Source organism: Branchiostoma floridae, chromosome 3 (assembly GCF_000003815.2).
Source record: "Branchiostoma floridae strain S238N-H82 chromosome 3, Bfl_VNyyK, whole genome shotgun sequence".
Classification (NCBI taxonomy): Eukaryota; Metazoa; Chordata; class Leptocardii; order Amphioxiformes; family Branchiostomatidae; genus Branchiostoma; species Branchiostoma floridae.
The window spans coordinates 2,080,192-2,095,886 of NC_049981.1; the positions used below are offsets into that span (position 1 = coordinate 2,080,192).

At 39.6% G+C, this 15,695-nt stretch overlaps 1 protein-coding gene across 1 annotated transcript in view; it reads right to left on the reverse strand.

The window, feature by feature from the left end:
- The window catches only part of LOC118411057, a 30,435-nt gene extending 23,778 nt beyond the window's left edge, over positions 1–6,657 (reverse strand). The window contains exon 1 of the mRNA XM_035813060.1: positions 6,374–6,657. Coding sequence (XP_035668953.1) covers positions 6,374–6,476 — 103 coding nt within the window. The 5' untranslated portion in view covers positions 6,477–6,657. The remainder of the gene's footprint in view (positions 1–6,373) is intronic.
- Between the last annotated feature and the right edge of the window lie 9,038 nt (positions 6,658–15,695).

Consider the following 15,695-nt stretch of genomic DNA (forward strand, 5'->3'; position numbering starts at 1 on the left):
CGACAAAGTACATATATATGAAGTGATTTAGGAAGGTACCGGCTTAATCACGTTAGAAAGCCATAATGAAAATGTGTAAAATCAGCATAATTCTTTTTCAAGTATCCCTATATTCCCCATGTGGAGCCCTAATTAACATAACCAATCAATCATAATATTTTTGACAGTTATGCATGGTTTACACACAAACAACAGTACAAAAAAAATTCATGACTGTCCCCTGTATAATGGTGCGGTCCAAAAAGTGGTCGGTTATTAGAATAACCGACCACTTTTGAGGTTACTGCCTGATAACCCATGGGAAATGGGGGCCTCTGATTGGCCAACTCCATCTGGCTATATGATAATAAGATTTAACCCCTAATGATAATGCAGTCCGTTTTTAATAGCCGGTAAGGTTGACCGAATGTGTGTTTTTCTTTTCGTGCTGTGGCGAGTTTAATGCATAGCACTGGGCCCAGATCTTTCAGACTTCTCTTGAATGACAGCTAGTACATTTTGCAATTAGCTGTAGGATATCGAAAATATTCCATGCACAACAAGCTGAAAATTGAACTAACTACTAGTATGCAACTCTGCACCTAAATGGGTTCATTATATAGAAGAAAAGATACACTATAAAAGACGAACAGAATTCTTCAAAAAGGTATGAAGGTATTAAATGTCACTTTTAAAAGCCCCTGGGCATACTTTATTCTCTGTTATATGGAAAGCGACCTAAATACCAGTTGAAGAGGATTACCTATAGATTTCGGGTTTTGATAATACTAGGTAAACAGATGACTCAAATAAGTATGTGCTCTGCCTTTATTCACGAATCCGTAACGTATAAAGAATGCGATTAGAATGCACAATATGCCAGTCCTCAAGCAACTGGAAATGTTTTGTATACGCTCAGAAGTTTAGGGACAGTGACTGAGAAAGATATGTCATGATGCGACTGGAATACTAGTATTACGTTGATGAAGATATGTGTATTATGTTGATTTGTTCAATTTTAGTTTTGACAATACCAACAACGGGTCAGGCCTACGTCACATTTCAAAACCGGGGCCCGACCGGGCTGATTGTGGAAATGAAAAATAGAAATGCATACGTAGCAATACACACAAATAATGCCAACAACTATAATTCTCTTTACGTCTTGTGTAGTTTGTTTTCTTTTATATCATACTTTTCGTTCCCGAAAGCTGCCCGACCGGGCCCCGGTTTGGAAATGTGACGTAGGCATTAATATGAAGCTGTACGAGTAATATATAACAGATGTGCCACACATAGAATGCGACTTCAACAGATGTTGAAGTGGATTAAGTGCATATCTGGGTTGTGACAATTCCTAAACCTATTGGCCTCAACAGATCATCACATAATCCGTGCCCTTGAGGCCGTATACTTCACTACACAGCAATTAAATGATGCATAATCTGCGAGATGATTACTAAAATCTCAAGGAAAATGTGTTCCTCTATTGGAAAATTAAGAGATTTGTCGATGAAGAGTACGCACCGAGGTAATAAGATAGTCTTTAGGTTTAATTTTGTTGTTTCATTTGAAGTATACGTTAATTTTAGTTTTACATTTCAGTTAATTATGTACATGTATTCTATATCTAGGAGAAGTGTAAATGTACGTATGTGTTGGCACCCAATATCAACTACGCTACCTGGGTTTGCCATGTATTGCATTGTCTGCAATCTCAATTAAACAAAATAGAATGAACTGGATATGATTTTCCAAACCGTCAGACATTGAAGACAATATCCACTATTTTTCGTCAGTTATTGAACAAGAGATTGTTATAGATTGTGTGCATCTATTTCCGTGTTGAAAGAAAAATGTAAGATAAAAAATGTCACACATTGTCTTACTGAAGACTCTAGATAGGTAAGTTACAGATCAGATGACATATTTATATGTAAGCAACGGGAACATACATAGTTTCTCACGAGTCATTGGAACGCAGTATGCGACCTAACTGGTTTCTAAACGTAAAAATGCGCCCATCCGTTTTCTTAGTAAATATCTGAAAAGGTGTGGTTTAGATAAACAATTCCTCTAAACCAGGCATGCCCAAAAGGTTGTTCAAATAAACCCTGCTACAGTATAAGATACAATCAGTGCCCTGTAGCCAACCACATCTATTATTTGCTTATCATTATGAAGCGTTATGACAGAGTATTGAATTTGTATGACATATTATTGAATAAAGGATCTATGTGTAATACCAAGGAATTTGTATGGGTCAGTTTGAATTGGCTATATGATAATAACATTCGCTTCGCTCACTCGGTGGTTTTACTCACTGGTTATAGCAAAAGACCAGGCGTTATGTCACCATAGACAATGAGAAACAGGCGGGTCATTAACCCTTAATTTATTGCTATAACTCACTCACTCACTCACTCACTCACTCACTCATTCACTCACTCACTCACTCACTCACTCACTCACTCACTCACTCACTCACTCACTCACTCATTCACTCACTCACTCTTTCCTGCACTGACCATTAACGCACTATTTTACCTAAAGTGAATAGAATTTGAGTTTTGATTGATCACTAATTGGATTTTATACCCTCCATTAGCGTCTTAGTGAACGTTTCTTCACATAAAGAGAATTGCGTGACTTCAAAACTCTCAAAACCGGCCGGCCGGGCGTCGACCCCTTACGAAAGATACAGGGGTAAATACTCCCATTCTCCTATCAACCCAATCGATCGATGTCTGACTCATAACGGCAACAAAGGGAGGAACAGACAAGCGCGTGTATTATTGTGTTGTTCACCTTATACACCTTTCTCACGCGGCGGCCATCATAGATTGAAGACGAGGTCAATGAGGCAACAGACAAAACTTATTTCTAAAATCAACTCCCATTTAGTTTTTCCCCAGACCACACAAATTTTCACAATACAAGATCAAACAATAGATATTATAACCAGTGCTATGCAGCGAAATATGTAGCAATTTAGACTCGCATACTGATCCCATATTCCCTTAAGAGATGCAAAATAAAAACATAATAATGCAAATATTTGACGGACATGCAGCCATTCTGTTATTGGCCAATTTTCTAATTTCCATGCTATCATTGGTTGAACTACTAATCATGATGAACAGCCTTTTGTTTGCCTCATTGAACTCGTTTTAGATCTATCATGGCCGCCGCGTGAGAAAGGTGTATAGTGCTTATTGACACATAGGGCAGCAAGGTTACTTACTGTTTCAGTAGCAGTTTTTTTTTACATTCGGAGGTTGCCAGCCCAACCCTTTAACGTACTCGAGGTATCTCATCCAAGACGGGACCTGTTAGTGTTATGTCCAAACGAAGAGAGGAACAGACGAGCGAGTGTATCATTGTGTTATTCACATTGCAGTGCCTAGTCGTATATAGGAGAGCATACTTTATCGCTGTTTCAGTAGCCGGGTATATTTTTACATGGAGAGATTGCCAGCCCTTCCCCTTTAACGTGCTCGAGGTACCCGGCCTACAAGAGGGGACTCAAATGTTATAATGTCCAAACAAATGAAGGAACAGACGAGCGAGTGTATCGTTGTGCTGTACACTTTGTATTACCCAGTCTTACATAAGAGAGCAAGCCTTCTTGCTGTTTCAGTAGAAGGGCATCTTTTTACAGGACGAGGCCACTGGTCCTTCCCCTTTCGTGGTGTTGCGTAACTTATAGACTTATATGACTAATAAGACTTATAGACGTATAGTACATGTACTTATAAGGACTTTAAACAATGTTAACTGTATCTCTGTTATATACTTTGTCTGGCCCTTGCCTCTTCCCTTATGACCTCAATGAAAAGCGGCTTGCAGGCCGATTAGAGCTTTCATGAATAAATAAAGGTTCAAACAAACAAACAAACAAACAAACAAACAATCAAACTGGTAGAGTGTCGGGCTTGGAATCTAGAGGTCCCGAGTTCGATACTCGCCGTGCCCCCGATGTTGTGCCCTTGAGAAAGGCACTTTACACGACCTTCCTCACTTCACCCAGGTGTAAAAACGGCTACTTGATGACTTCGGTCGGGAGGTAAAATATTACTTTGACCTTCTGCCAGTAGTTTGGATGTGGCACTGTTAAAGTAAATAAATAACCAAAAACATGAGTGCAGTGCCACATTGTCCTCGTCTGTCCGAAAGCAAATTTTAGGAAAAAGCATTACGTCCCTTCTGAAAGAGGGACGCAGCCCCAACCGATGTCCTACCTAGGTGTGAACTGGGGTTTCCAAGTTACAAACCAGAACTCGAGATATCAAAACAGGAAGTTCCGCTGCAGTACCGTAACAAGTGGGCTAGGTGGTCCAAAATCTAATCGTTTTCAGATCTCATCAAGACCTACTTACATACCAAATATCAATACAATTCATTTAGGCGTTCTAGAGTTATGCTGGTCTTCTACACACAAACACAAAAACGCTAACGAAAATATAACCTTCTTGGCGAAGGTAACTAATTGGAACCAGTAGCTCAACTTTGAGGTTGCTACCAGTTGAGCCACAGGGACATCCCTTTGTGTAACATACCCAGATCTATACATGCCAGCTATGAATAAATGATGTTCTAAGGTCATTAACACCCGGAAGGACATCTTAGTGTAAGGACCATTCAATTGTGGTAAGGTAAGTCCGCGTCATTGTGAAGTGCTTAAGCGTCATGATCGTTGCTTAGCAACAAAGCGGCGCGCCATGTGACGTCAGGTATGTCCTATAGGTCATTACTCCCTTATAACCATGACAATGGCATCAACACAGCACACAGGTGCAGGTTTAACTTCAACATCAGTACTAGACGTAGCGCGTTTCGACTAAATAAATGATACTTGACAATGAGGCAATCTTTTTACATGACCAAAATCTTTCTCTATACACTTTTCGTCAGACGTGACCTTAACAACTGACTTGGGTGTGAGAAAAAAATCTTGAGCGGCATCTTAAGGTATGCATCGTCAACTTCTGTTTTAGATATTCAAACTCTACAACTGGATGAAATTGGAGATTTTTGATTCCGGACGTTTAGGGTGACATCCATCACTCTTCTTCAGCGTCACTAAAATGAACTGGCAGAACAATTCAATAGAAGTACATCTCACTGGAATTGTTACTGATATGATTATATGGATTACATCAGCGCGCATCAATTTTGGGCCGTTTCCAAATATAGAATAAAAAAGGATTGAACCACACTGTTAACGGTATAAAGCAGCTGTAAAGTGAGTGTTTATATCTCTATATGTAAATCTAAATTGCCAAAATGGATACTTATGTCAAAGAGTTCCAAAGAAATTGTAACGTCAAAGACATGTGAAAGAACAAAAATGAAAAAAAATAGTGTTTACCTCACTCGGTGTGTTAAATCATTTGTTTAACCTTTCTGACTACGTAGATTTCATACTGAAGGCAACCATTTTTGCGAATTTATTATTTTTTTTGTATTCGCATGCTCGCATAGGTTTTGGGTTTTCGTAGCGGATGTCAGTCATATAATCAAATTAACATGTCTTTATAGAGATGGAATTTGCCTGTAAAAATTGTGCACCCTGATATATGACCTTCATAAACGCATTGCTAATGTTAGAAATATCCTTTACCATAATGACGTGGACACATACGTAGTGTGATTGCTAACTTCTGGTATTTCTTGGGACAGAAATTTATGTGTCCTGCAAAGCTCAGCTGTCTTGCTATACAAAACGTTGTCTTATCCTTGTCAGTGCCGGGTTGGTTCTGTCACAGCCTGCTTGAAAATCCTATAGCTATGGCATCAAAATCGTACGACGATCGCACGACCTATATGCCCGCGCCCTTATACCCTTGTCGTATCGATGGAAGATCGGCCATATTTCAGATCGATAGAGGGTTGCGCGTTTTTTCACCTGAAAACCGTCCCTGTCACATATGAATATATACTTTGTACCTTGTACAATTGTTGTGCAATTACAACAAAAAGCTTAGTGATTTTATGGTTCTAATGATAATTTTCATGCATAAAATACCAGAATGTCACTTTTGATTATCCAAAGCATCAATAGTGATTATCTGAGCCGTTTTGTCGTCACGAATTTTCTAGGGGTTTTCGGTACGCACAATTTTCTCTAGTTCGTGAATAACAAAAACCTAAAACCTGCTATCACCAGATGCTTTATTGTAGTCAAGAATGTACATTGTAATAACAAAGGATAAAGATTGTATAAACAGCATTGTGAACAACAATGGATTGCGGTTCGCTAGCTTACGTTTTTAGAAGTTTGTTGACGTTTCTGTAACAGGTGTGCAAGGGTTTAAGACACACTTTGGGAGAAAGTATTACTCTAAGATTCTTACAAGACAAAAAAAGTAAAAAAGATCAACAAGAAACTAACCTTTGGTCATCCTTTGTCGTGGTTTTGGTTCCTCTCCAAAAACGTTGCCGACTAGAACCAAAGAAGCGATGAAAGAGGCGAGGATCCGTTTCCAGGTCGCCATGTTGGCTTGGTGGCCAGACTCACCGGGCCAACGAGCCGATCTCTTCGGCTGAACAAGCCGTCTATCCCGACGACTTAACTCTGGTCGCGCCGTAGACTTTGACAGTTATTCTAGTTGATGTCTAATGGGCAATAGAACGGTTACGAAGTAGGGCGTTAAAACTCAATAGGGAACGATAGAGACTGGCTCACAGCACGAGAAGTCGGTGGGATGGTCACACGTTGTGTAACCAACCACGCTTGTCGGCCTGTGAGAATAAAGGAGAAAGGGGCGGATCGATCCAATAATCCACCTTGTCCCATCACACGGCATGGGCGCACGGAACCGGCACATGCCACCGGGCAGGCTGGGAACAGGGCTACACTAACGCAGCTCTGTGGTTCACGTCTAATGGGGAAACAGAATCTCAGGCATTAGTTTGTCGAAAGTATAGTACCTAGATTTCCTTCCTTTCTTCCTTCCTTCCTTTCTTCCTTCCTTTCTTCCTTCCTTTCTTCCTTCCTTTCTTTCTTTCTTCCGTCTTTCTTTCCTTCTTTCTTCCTCCCTTCCTTTCTTTCTTCTTTCTTTCTTTCTTTCTTTCCTTCCTTTCTTCCTTCCTTCCTTCCCTCCTTTCTTTCTTCCCTCCTTTCTTTCTTTCCTCCTTTTATTTCTTTCCTTCTTTCTTCCTCCCTCCCTTCCTTCCTTCCTTTCTTCCTTCTTTCTTTCTTCTTTCTTTCTTTCCTTCCTTCCTTTCTTCCTTCCCTCCTTTCTTTCTTCCCTCCTTTCTTTCTTTCTTTCTTTCTTTCTTTCTTCCTTCTCTTTCCTTCTCTTTCCATCCTTGCTTCCATCCTTCCTCCCTCTTTTCTTCCGTCCGTCCTTCTTTCCTTCCTTGTTTCCTTCCCTCCTTCCTCCCATCCTTCCAACATCCATCCATCCATTCATTCATTCTTTGATTCATTCATTCATCTTTTTATGATATCATGAAAACGCATATAATGTGTATAATGCAATAAAAATTAAACTTTTATCGATTGAAAAGAGGGATATTCTTCTTAATTTTCTAAATAGCCTATAAAAAATACACGAACTGATGACATCCATAAAACTGTCCCAGAGAGGCCTACAGAGTGATGTATAGACGCGGGTCTGGTTCTGACAGGTACCGGTCAGTCCGTCCGTCAGGTCGGCATGACAGGGATAAAGGCCCCGCTTGTCTCACCAACAACCTTTCACATACACCTGCAACAATATTGTGGTACAGGTCCGCACCTTGGCTTTACGTTGGTCCGAAAAATGTCTGGAGTGGTCGGCATGACATGAAAGTTCTTAATAAAGCTTAAGGACCATCGGTTTAAGTCTTAGGTTGTACTTGACCTCTAGGTCCTTTGATTGGAAGCTGTATTAAAGGTCACCAAGTCAGCTTTTACGTTGGTCGGAAAAAAATGTCTGGAGTGCTTGAAACGAGATGAAAGTTCTTAAAGGACCATTGGTTTAAGTCTTAGTTTGTACTTGACCTCTAGGACGTTTGGATCGAAAGGTGTCTAGAAGGTTACCAAGTGTGAGGGGCGAAATAGAATTACACATGAAAAAATCACATTTTTTTTCTTCATTTCATCAGGAAAGATGTCCTTTGTTTAATAAATAGATATTGACTTTTCATTAGAAAATCTTATTGTTATTTAATGACCAAACAATTAGTGTTCTATGTCAAAATGTAGCACCTATTATATGACACGTACTTTAGGTCGAAAAAAACACGGTTGCTATAACAGAAGAAGTGATTGGATTGTTGCACGGTAACAACATACGTCACCAAGAGATTGACCGACCGATAGGTCATTACATGATGGTCATATCTACTACACAACGACTGGAGATTCACTCGCATATTGCACTAATCTCAATCCGACTTATTTGTTGGTTTGAACTGGGGAGAAAATGGCACAAAATAGGGACTTTTTGGAAAAGAAAAATTAAAAATAAAACAGTGCCAAATGATCGGGTAACACTTGTGTATCACCCACCCTACTTGGAGAGTTTGTACAATTTCTGAACAGCCGAAGGAGCCTGTAGGAGGCTATGGTTGTCTGGTGAACGCGAGTAACCTCTTCAGAAGGGCCGCCCGCCCGCCCATATATAACCAGGACTAACCCTTCAGGCTTATCACCTTCACACGCAACGGCGGTGAAAAATAGAAAAGAAAGAAAAACATGTAAGGCTGGTTCACCTTTATCCGAGGATAACCTATATTCGTTGTTTGTAAAAAAAACGTATTTAGGGATATGAAGTCGACAGACGGTGGTTTCAAATCGGAACATTTTAAAAATACTGCAAATTTGAAACCACTGTCCGCAGACTTAATACTCCTAAATGTTCTGTTTTTAAGACAACGGATAAAGGTCACCCCACGGATAAAGGTGAACTAGCGTTACGTGACAAGAAAAAGTAAATATCTAGTAGAGACATACAAATATATACAAATGTTTTTTCTCCTTTTTTCTTTCAGATTGTTCTGGTCTACTCATGAGAATAACGTTTAGACACCATTTTAACGTCTATAGTGTAAACTGCATGTGTGCGCGTGTGTATTGTGCAATTGTGGCCAGAATGAATTTCTGATGATAGCTGACAATAGAGGTGTCTGTGACATAAGTGTCCATTCAGCGGTGAATAACTCAGGCGACCTCAATATACGGTAGAAACTGCGCCCATGCATGGTAACGTTACATAGTGTAGCCAAAGGACTGAGTAGAGTACTAGTTTGACCGACGAGACGAACTCCTTCTAGCTCTCTCTTTTATCAAAATTTCGTTACACAAACTGATCTAGATCCGAACTGCTAGACACATTGAACGGGATTCGAACCCAGGACTGTGGGTTGACCGGCCAGATCCTCATTATAATCACAAAGCGCACACCTGTCTGTAACCTGGTAACCGTCCCACCGTGAGCTTCCCGTGGTCCTCCCGGGACTGGGAGTGTTGTCTGCCGTTTGTGACATGCAGCGCACGCCGGAGAATGTTTACGGTGTAAACTTCAGTTATATAGAAAACTAATAGAGATTGGCAGTTGAAAAAAAGCAAATTCTTTCTGAAAATTGATCGTCTGAAGGGCTCTATATGACGTTTTCAGCAGTACTACTAAGATCTGCGATGCTCGCATTTTTCCGTGCCGCGTGCAATGTAACAGGGTAGGTTTTCATGTGAAAAACTAAAAAAACGCTCAACGATTGCATGTAACATTCGGCGATCTTCAATAGATACAGACTGTGTTCGCCGGTTGAACACTTTTATCCCCGGCCCAGGGTTAGCGTGACTTGTATAGTTTTCAGAATCAGGTCACCCTGACCACCGTCACGCCCGATTCAACACTCACAACCCGGCCCCGCCAACATGTCGGATACGCCGAACAGTTCTCCCGTCCGGATAGCGACCTGGAGTTTCACATCTAGCTGTGTGGGACAAGACGGAGCTTTCCCGTGATTGGAGAAGTTTAAAGGTAAGTTGATTTGAATCTTGTATTATAAACGCCGTTAGTAAAGAAGCTATAGTAGATGTATAGTCATACCGATCAGAACCAGTGCTAGTGACAGGTGCAACGAATTACACCCGTACCTAGCCAAAACGGGCTTAGAGCTATGAATAAACAACGTGTACAGTCGCGTTACTTTCAATGTATTTTCACTCAGTTTTTTTATTAATAAAACTTACCCATTTGCTTTTGTATCTTAGAATACGTTGGATTTGGACCTTAAAAGGTCTCAAAACTGTTGATATCTGAAGAGAGACGTAGAGACATAGTTTTGTAGCGAAGCCCGGTCCTTCCCTACAAGGCTACGGATTTTCATAGTGTTTGGAATACAAAATTGCGCATGTATTTGGTTCAGAAGTACTAGAAATACATGTGCGTTATCTCTAGTACAATGTTTGTATTGTTGTCATCGTCACTCATTGATCTAAAATGGCGCCGAACACTTTAAAACTTATCAAATCCCAAGACGAAAGAGAGAAAAAGCTACCCCCCTTGTACACAAAAGGCTATTATCGAAAATTACATGTTCACTGTACAGCTAGTTGGTGTTCGAAAAGATAGGGATCAACAGTATCGGAACAAAATTGATCTAAGCTACTTTGATAACTTGTTTTCTTTATATAAAAGTATGTACTGTGCTATACTCCGAAACAGTCCGAACAGTTCGTTAGTTCAATGACCCTTGAGAGTGACGTCATTACCCTTATATGGGGTGGAACGTCAAGTTGCCGACACCCACTACACACTGAAGCGGCAACCGCTGAACAAATACGAAGAAACCAAAACTCCCGTAAATACCAACGGATTCAATTATAAAGAAGTACGTTTTGTAAGTTTTGTGTGTTGCAATGTTCATACTCTTTTACTGTGGATCATATTCCAATTATTGTTTGCTGGTTTTAGTCCTTATCCATGAATAAAATCTTTGAAGCTCAAATCGGCCTACAGGGCGCTATTCGATGAGTTGAAGAGGTAAGGGTTTTAGACAAAATACAACAGAGATTCAGATTACATGATTTAAGTCCGAACAATTACATAAACATTTAGTTGAGTTTAGAAATATATAGTCTTAAACATACATGGCATTCTGAAATATCATTATTACATAGAATTATCATAAAGTCAAATGATACTAACATGAATCTAATTGTGATCATCCAACGTTCTTGTTGCAATATAAAAAGGTGCAGTAATGGACTAGAAGGGGTTGTTTATAGATGTTATATTTATACAGTGGTGTAGGTGTAAAACATCTTTTGCTAATTTATTGGTGAACAATATCAACGAGGTTTTCATTGGAATTTCTGTACCAGAAGATATAGATCAAGAAAACACAAACGTTTTACTTGTAAAAAAAACAAAGAAAGAAAGAAACACATATGCAGACACAGTGAAATGCTTAACTTTCTTACAACATAAATATTTACACGGATCAAATTTTCAACGATCATTGTTGCCTACTTCAGGATCAAAAATGACCAGTCACTTCCGAACGTTGACTCACACGAGAGTTGCAATTAACCACGTGACCTTATTGACACGTAATCTTGCGTATACGTGACGTCAGTAACTGGTCAAATGTGCCAGGAATTTTACTAGCACATCGCCCACCGTCTCTGTTCAGTGATGGCTGAACCAGTGCCCTGATATACTGGAGGTATAATTTTTGGCGTGTCTGTTTGTATGTCTGTGTTTCCAGATATTTGTGTTCAGCATAACTCTGGATATATTAAAATGATATTTGGCATGTAAGTGGCGGTTGGGAAGACGAAGGTCAAGGTCGATTTCGGACACCCTGGTATGTGACATTGGTACTGAAGCAGAACTTCAGTTTTTGTATCTTTTGACCTGGACATGTGATGGTCTTGTTGAATGTAGTTTCTACTAGAATACTCGACAAAATATGTAGGCATCTGGTCATTTGGAAAGAAACTGAGCCATGGAGCTCCGGAGACAAAGTTGTGTTTTTAGGCACTGATAGGATTATCGGCTAATCTCATATACCTAGACTAGATTAATCCGCAAGGGTTCCGATTATCCGATTAGAATTTTTTAGGTCACGGAGCAATTCTGTTGGAGACTTCATAATAGGTATCTATTTTTCTATCAGCAGATCCGTGTAAAATGAGTTTACTGAGAGTACTGCTTTAATAAAGCAGGGTAAAGATTTTAGTAGATGGTTAGGTTTCTAACAGCGTGGATGTCTTTTTTTCTGCCATTGAATAGAAGGTAACAATTTTATTTTACTTAATGCTTATTGTTTCTATTGGATGGCAATATAATGATCATATCAAAATTTGAATATAACAGCTGTAAAGACAAATGCTCGACAGTTCCGTTGAAAACAAAGGTCTTCATCAGTAATATCAATATATATAATATATGTAATACATAATATTATATACAAATATCAATGATATCAAAATTGCGTGACGTATTTCTTAAAGATTATATGAGATTCTCTCTGACCCGCCCTGTAATACTGTAATGTCGGGATGTAAGCCCCGGCCGGGCTCCGAAGACTCAAATTTGTCCCGGTGGACTGCCGGATACCACGGGGGTACCTCTCGGGTTTTGCACGATTTTATCACGGCGTCTATTTGTCACCGGGTCCCGGGTTGATTTTAACTCCAAATTAAAAATAATCCGGGGCCGGCCGTGCTCAAATATAGCCCGGTAGGTTGTCCCACGGGTCCACATAGGGGGCACGCCCGAATGTGCATAAAAGCAACAGTTGTAGGCCCTCTTTTCCAATTGTGAACGAAACATTAGTGGATTATTACTTGCCCTCCTCATTAATATATAATGACACATTTCTGACGTACATCTCATCAGTTGTGTTTACCTGTTGTTGTTTCGTTGCCATGGTCACAAAGCCCAGCCTTCTTACTGCCCAATGTTACATGGGTCGACATCCCTTAGGGCATTGCAATAATCTCTGTCTTCAGGGTTGAGATGCGGTTTTGTGTTAATAATAGCCTCTCTGTTGTGCTGATCCCTGGTGATCTAGTGTAAGGGTAAAATGTACCAGACTTTTGAAAAGTTATCAATAGGATAACAACGTTCTATACTCACAGCCGTGTATTTTTCAGGATACAACTTATTGATGATCGTCTGCTTTCTTCCTCAGGGCAATAATGAAACATGAGTCCTTTAAAACATGATGAAACAATTGGCGAAAGTGTTAAAAAGTTTTCACTCAGACATTCTGCTCACTTTGGTGGACCCACCTATCTTGTAAAATTTTGTTTTCTCTGATGTAAAACAATGATTTTAAACAGCTGGAACATCAGAGTCTGGCGGTAAAGTCTTTATCTTGGTACACACAGTTTCTGCGAGTGAAACAGTTAGATTCAAATTTTTCTCCCAGGTTTCTATTGAATTTCGCCCCTCTCGCTGAGTCTGCACTTTAGAATGTTCAAGAGCTCAAGAAATAAATTGTTGTGGTCTCAGCAGCTCATACGTTTGACAAGAGACGAATACTTATTCAGTAGTGAGATTTTTGTTATACAGAAGATAGATAAAAAGATATAATATAGAGATAAGTATAAACCATGTAGCCTGGTATTCATCTTGCTTAAACTGTTTGGTCCGTGGGCAATAGGAATAGAGATGGGCGCCGCTTATATCGACTACATTAGATATTCACGTTTTGTAGGGTAAAATCCTGATACGTAGAATTTCAAGGTTTAATAGTAGTTTTTTTTTCTATCTTTATTCAATCAGCTTTCGTATCGTATCGGTTGTTCGGTTAAATCCATGTTTTCCCATTGCCATGACCTTTGCTTAGAGGCTTACTCCGAAGGCCCTGTTGTGAAGAAACATTGTTTGCACCTTTTCTCTTATCATGAAGGACTTAATATGCTGAGAAAAGGTTGGGTCTTTTCCGCTAGGTGTTTCTTGTAAAGGTTCTTTAGTGTACGGAAGACCTTTTCCCCCTTTATATATTGTCATTAGGTGTGCAGACGACTAGACCAATAATAGTTCTTGTGTTTTTCCGTTGCCATGGCTTTGCCCAAGGGCTTCTTTTACCTGTGGCGCAAGAAGACCCTTTGTGCTGTTATCTAGTCATTAAGTGCTCAGATAGACCAGACGGTAGGTCACTTGTCAATGGGTTTATTTAGAAAGAGGTCAAACGAAGAAAAAGAGAGATTGTGACTTGAAAACTTATAAGATACAACTGTTACACTGTATAGGAAAATAGTCTAAGAAATTGTTTTCATATCATGTAAATGTCGTAACATAAATCGAATCTGTCCTTGTTCATAATATAATCGTATAAGTCTTCTAAAAGTTGGGGCTACTTCTATTTCTTTGAAATATTCCAGACATTTGCAAAGACCAGCATGTGTTGTCTATGCAGGTTGTTACAGACAAAAGAAGCTTAGAAACCCAATAGTTGTGCCGAGATGGCACAGTGAAAGGATAGAGGATGTTGTTTGTCACTGTTAAAATCTCTTAAATCCTACATAAACAGGTGTTACTGGAGGGTCAGGAAGCTGATACAAAGGGTTCACAGAAGGCTGGCTTCTGGATTTGGGGTGTCCCAAGTTAGCAAAAGATTCCGTTAATAAAACCAGGACGCATGAAGTTCGGTGAAGAATACCAAGAAGCTGAAGGATACTACCAATAGAATATGATCTTTTGTTGAATCTAATAAAAATAGTACATAATACATAGTACATGATACATAGTACATACCACCACACCATAACACAGTAGAAAGTGACCATGGTCTGCCAAATGGGCGGCAAAGCATTTTTCCCTCTCAAGTACCATTAGAACTGAGCCAAACCATACTTCCAATTCTCCAAGTATCCCGTTGAACTTTTCTCCTATTAATACCCTGTCAAAGCTACAGATTGAAACACGCATGCAAAAATCATAACAAAACCTCAGTTTTGACGGAGGTAAGAAGCATTTTTTTGCAAATTTTGCGAGAATTAATCTATAAAATGCGTGCGGACGAAGACACAATCTCGATGCTAATAAATTCAAAATTAAATCACTTGACACCATTTGACAAGATAGATATGTTCAGCATATTCCTAGTGACAGATTCAGGTCGTCTTTTGTGTTTTTTATTGTTTGATTTCGAAGATAAATTTCTGTACACAATAAGTAAGAGGTTATCCGAAGTCGACGTTGTAACTCAAGTTGTATGATATACAGAAGTTAAAATTTGAAACTGTATACAGACATATGCATAGAATAGGAGCTTTCCTAAAATTTGCATAGACGCACTATACGGTAGCTATTTTGTTTTTAAATAAAAGCTTTTCGTTATAGTCTTATATGCAGTATTTTCGTGTCCTTTGTATGATTTCTGTATCAGACCTCGTTACTGTCAATCAGAATGGGGGTGATACAGGTCAATATGCGTGATTTATTCATAGGGAAGATTGTGGCTACATGTACTGTCCCTAGAATTAGGGTTCCGATTGTGCATCAGCAAATAAGTACTTTGTGATCAAATTTGTCTTTCTCTCCTTCTGACTACCTTCCTTTCTCCTTCCATCCCTCTCACCCCTCTCCTTTCTTCCTCTGTACCCGCCCCCTCCCCCCCTCTCTCCATCCCATCAACTTTTTTCTTTAATGGTTTGGCTGTACAACATGCACATCCAGGGCTGCCAAATTAGCCCGTGGCTATTACAAAAGGCTAACCCTGCTAACAGAGACAAGGACAACACAAAACATCTACTAAAACTG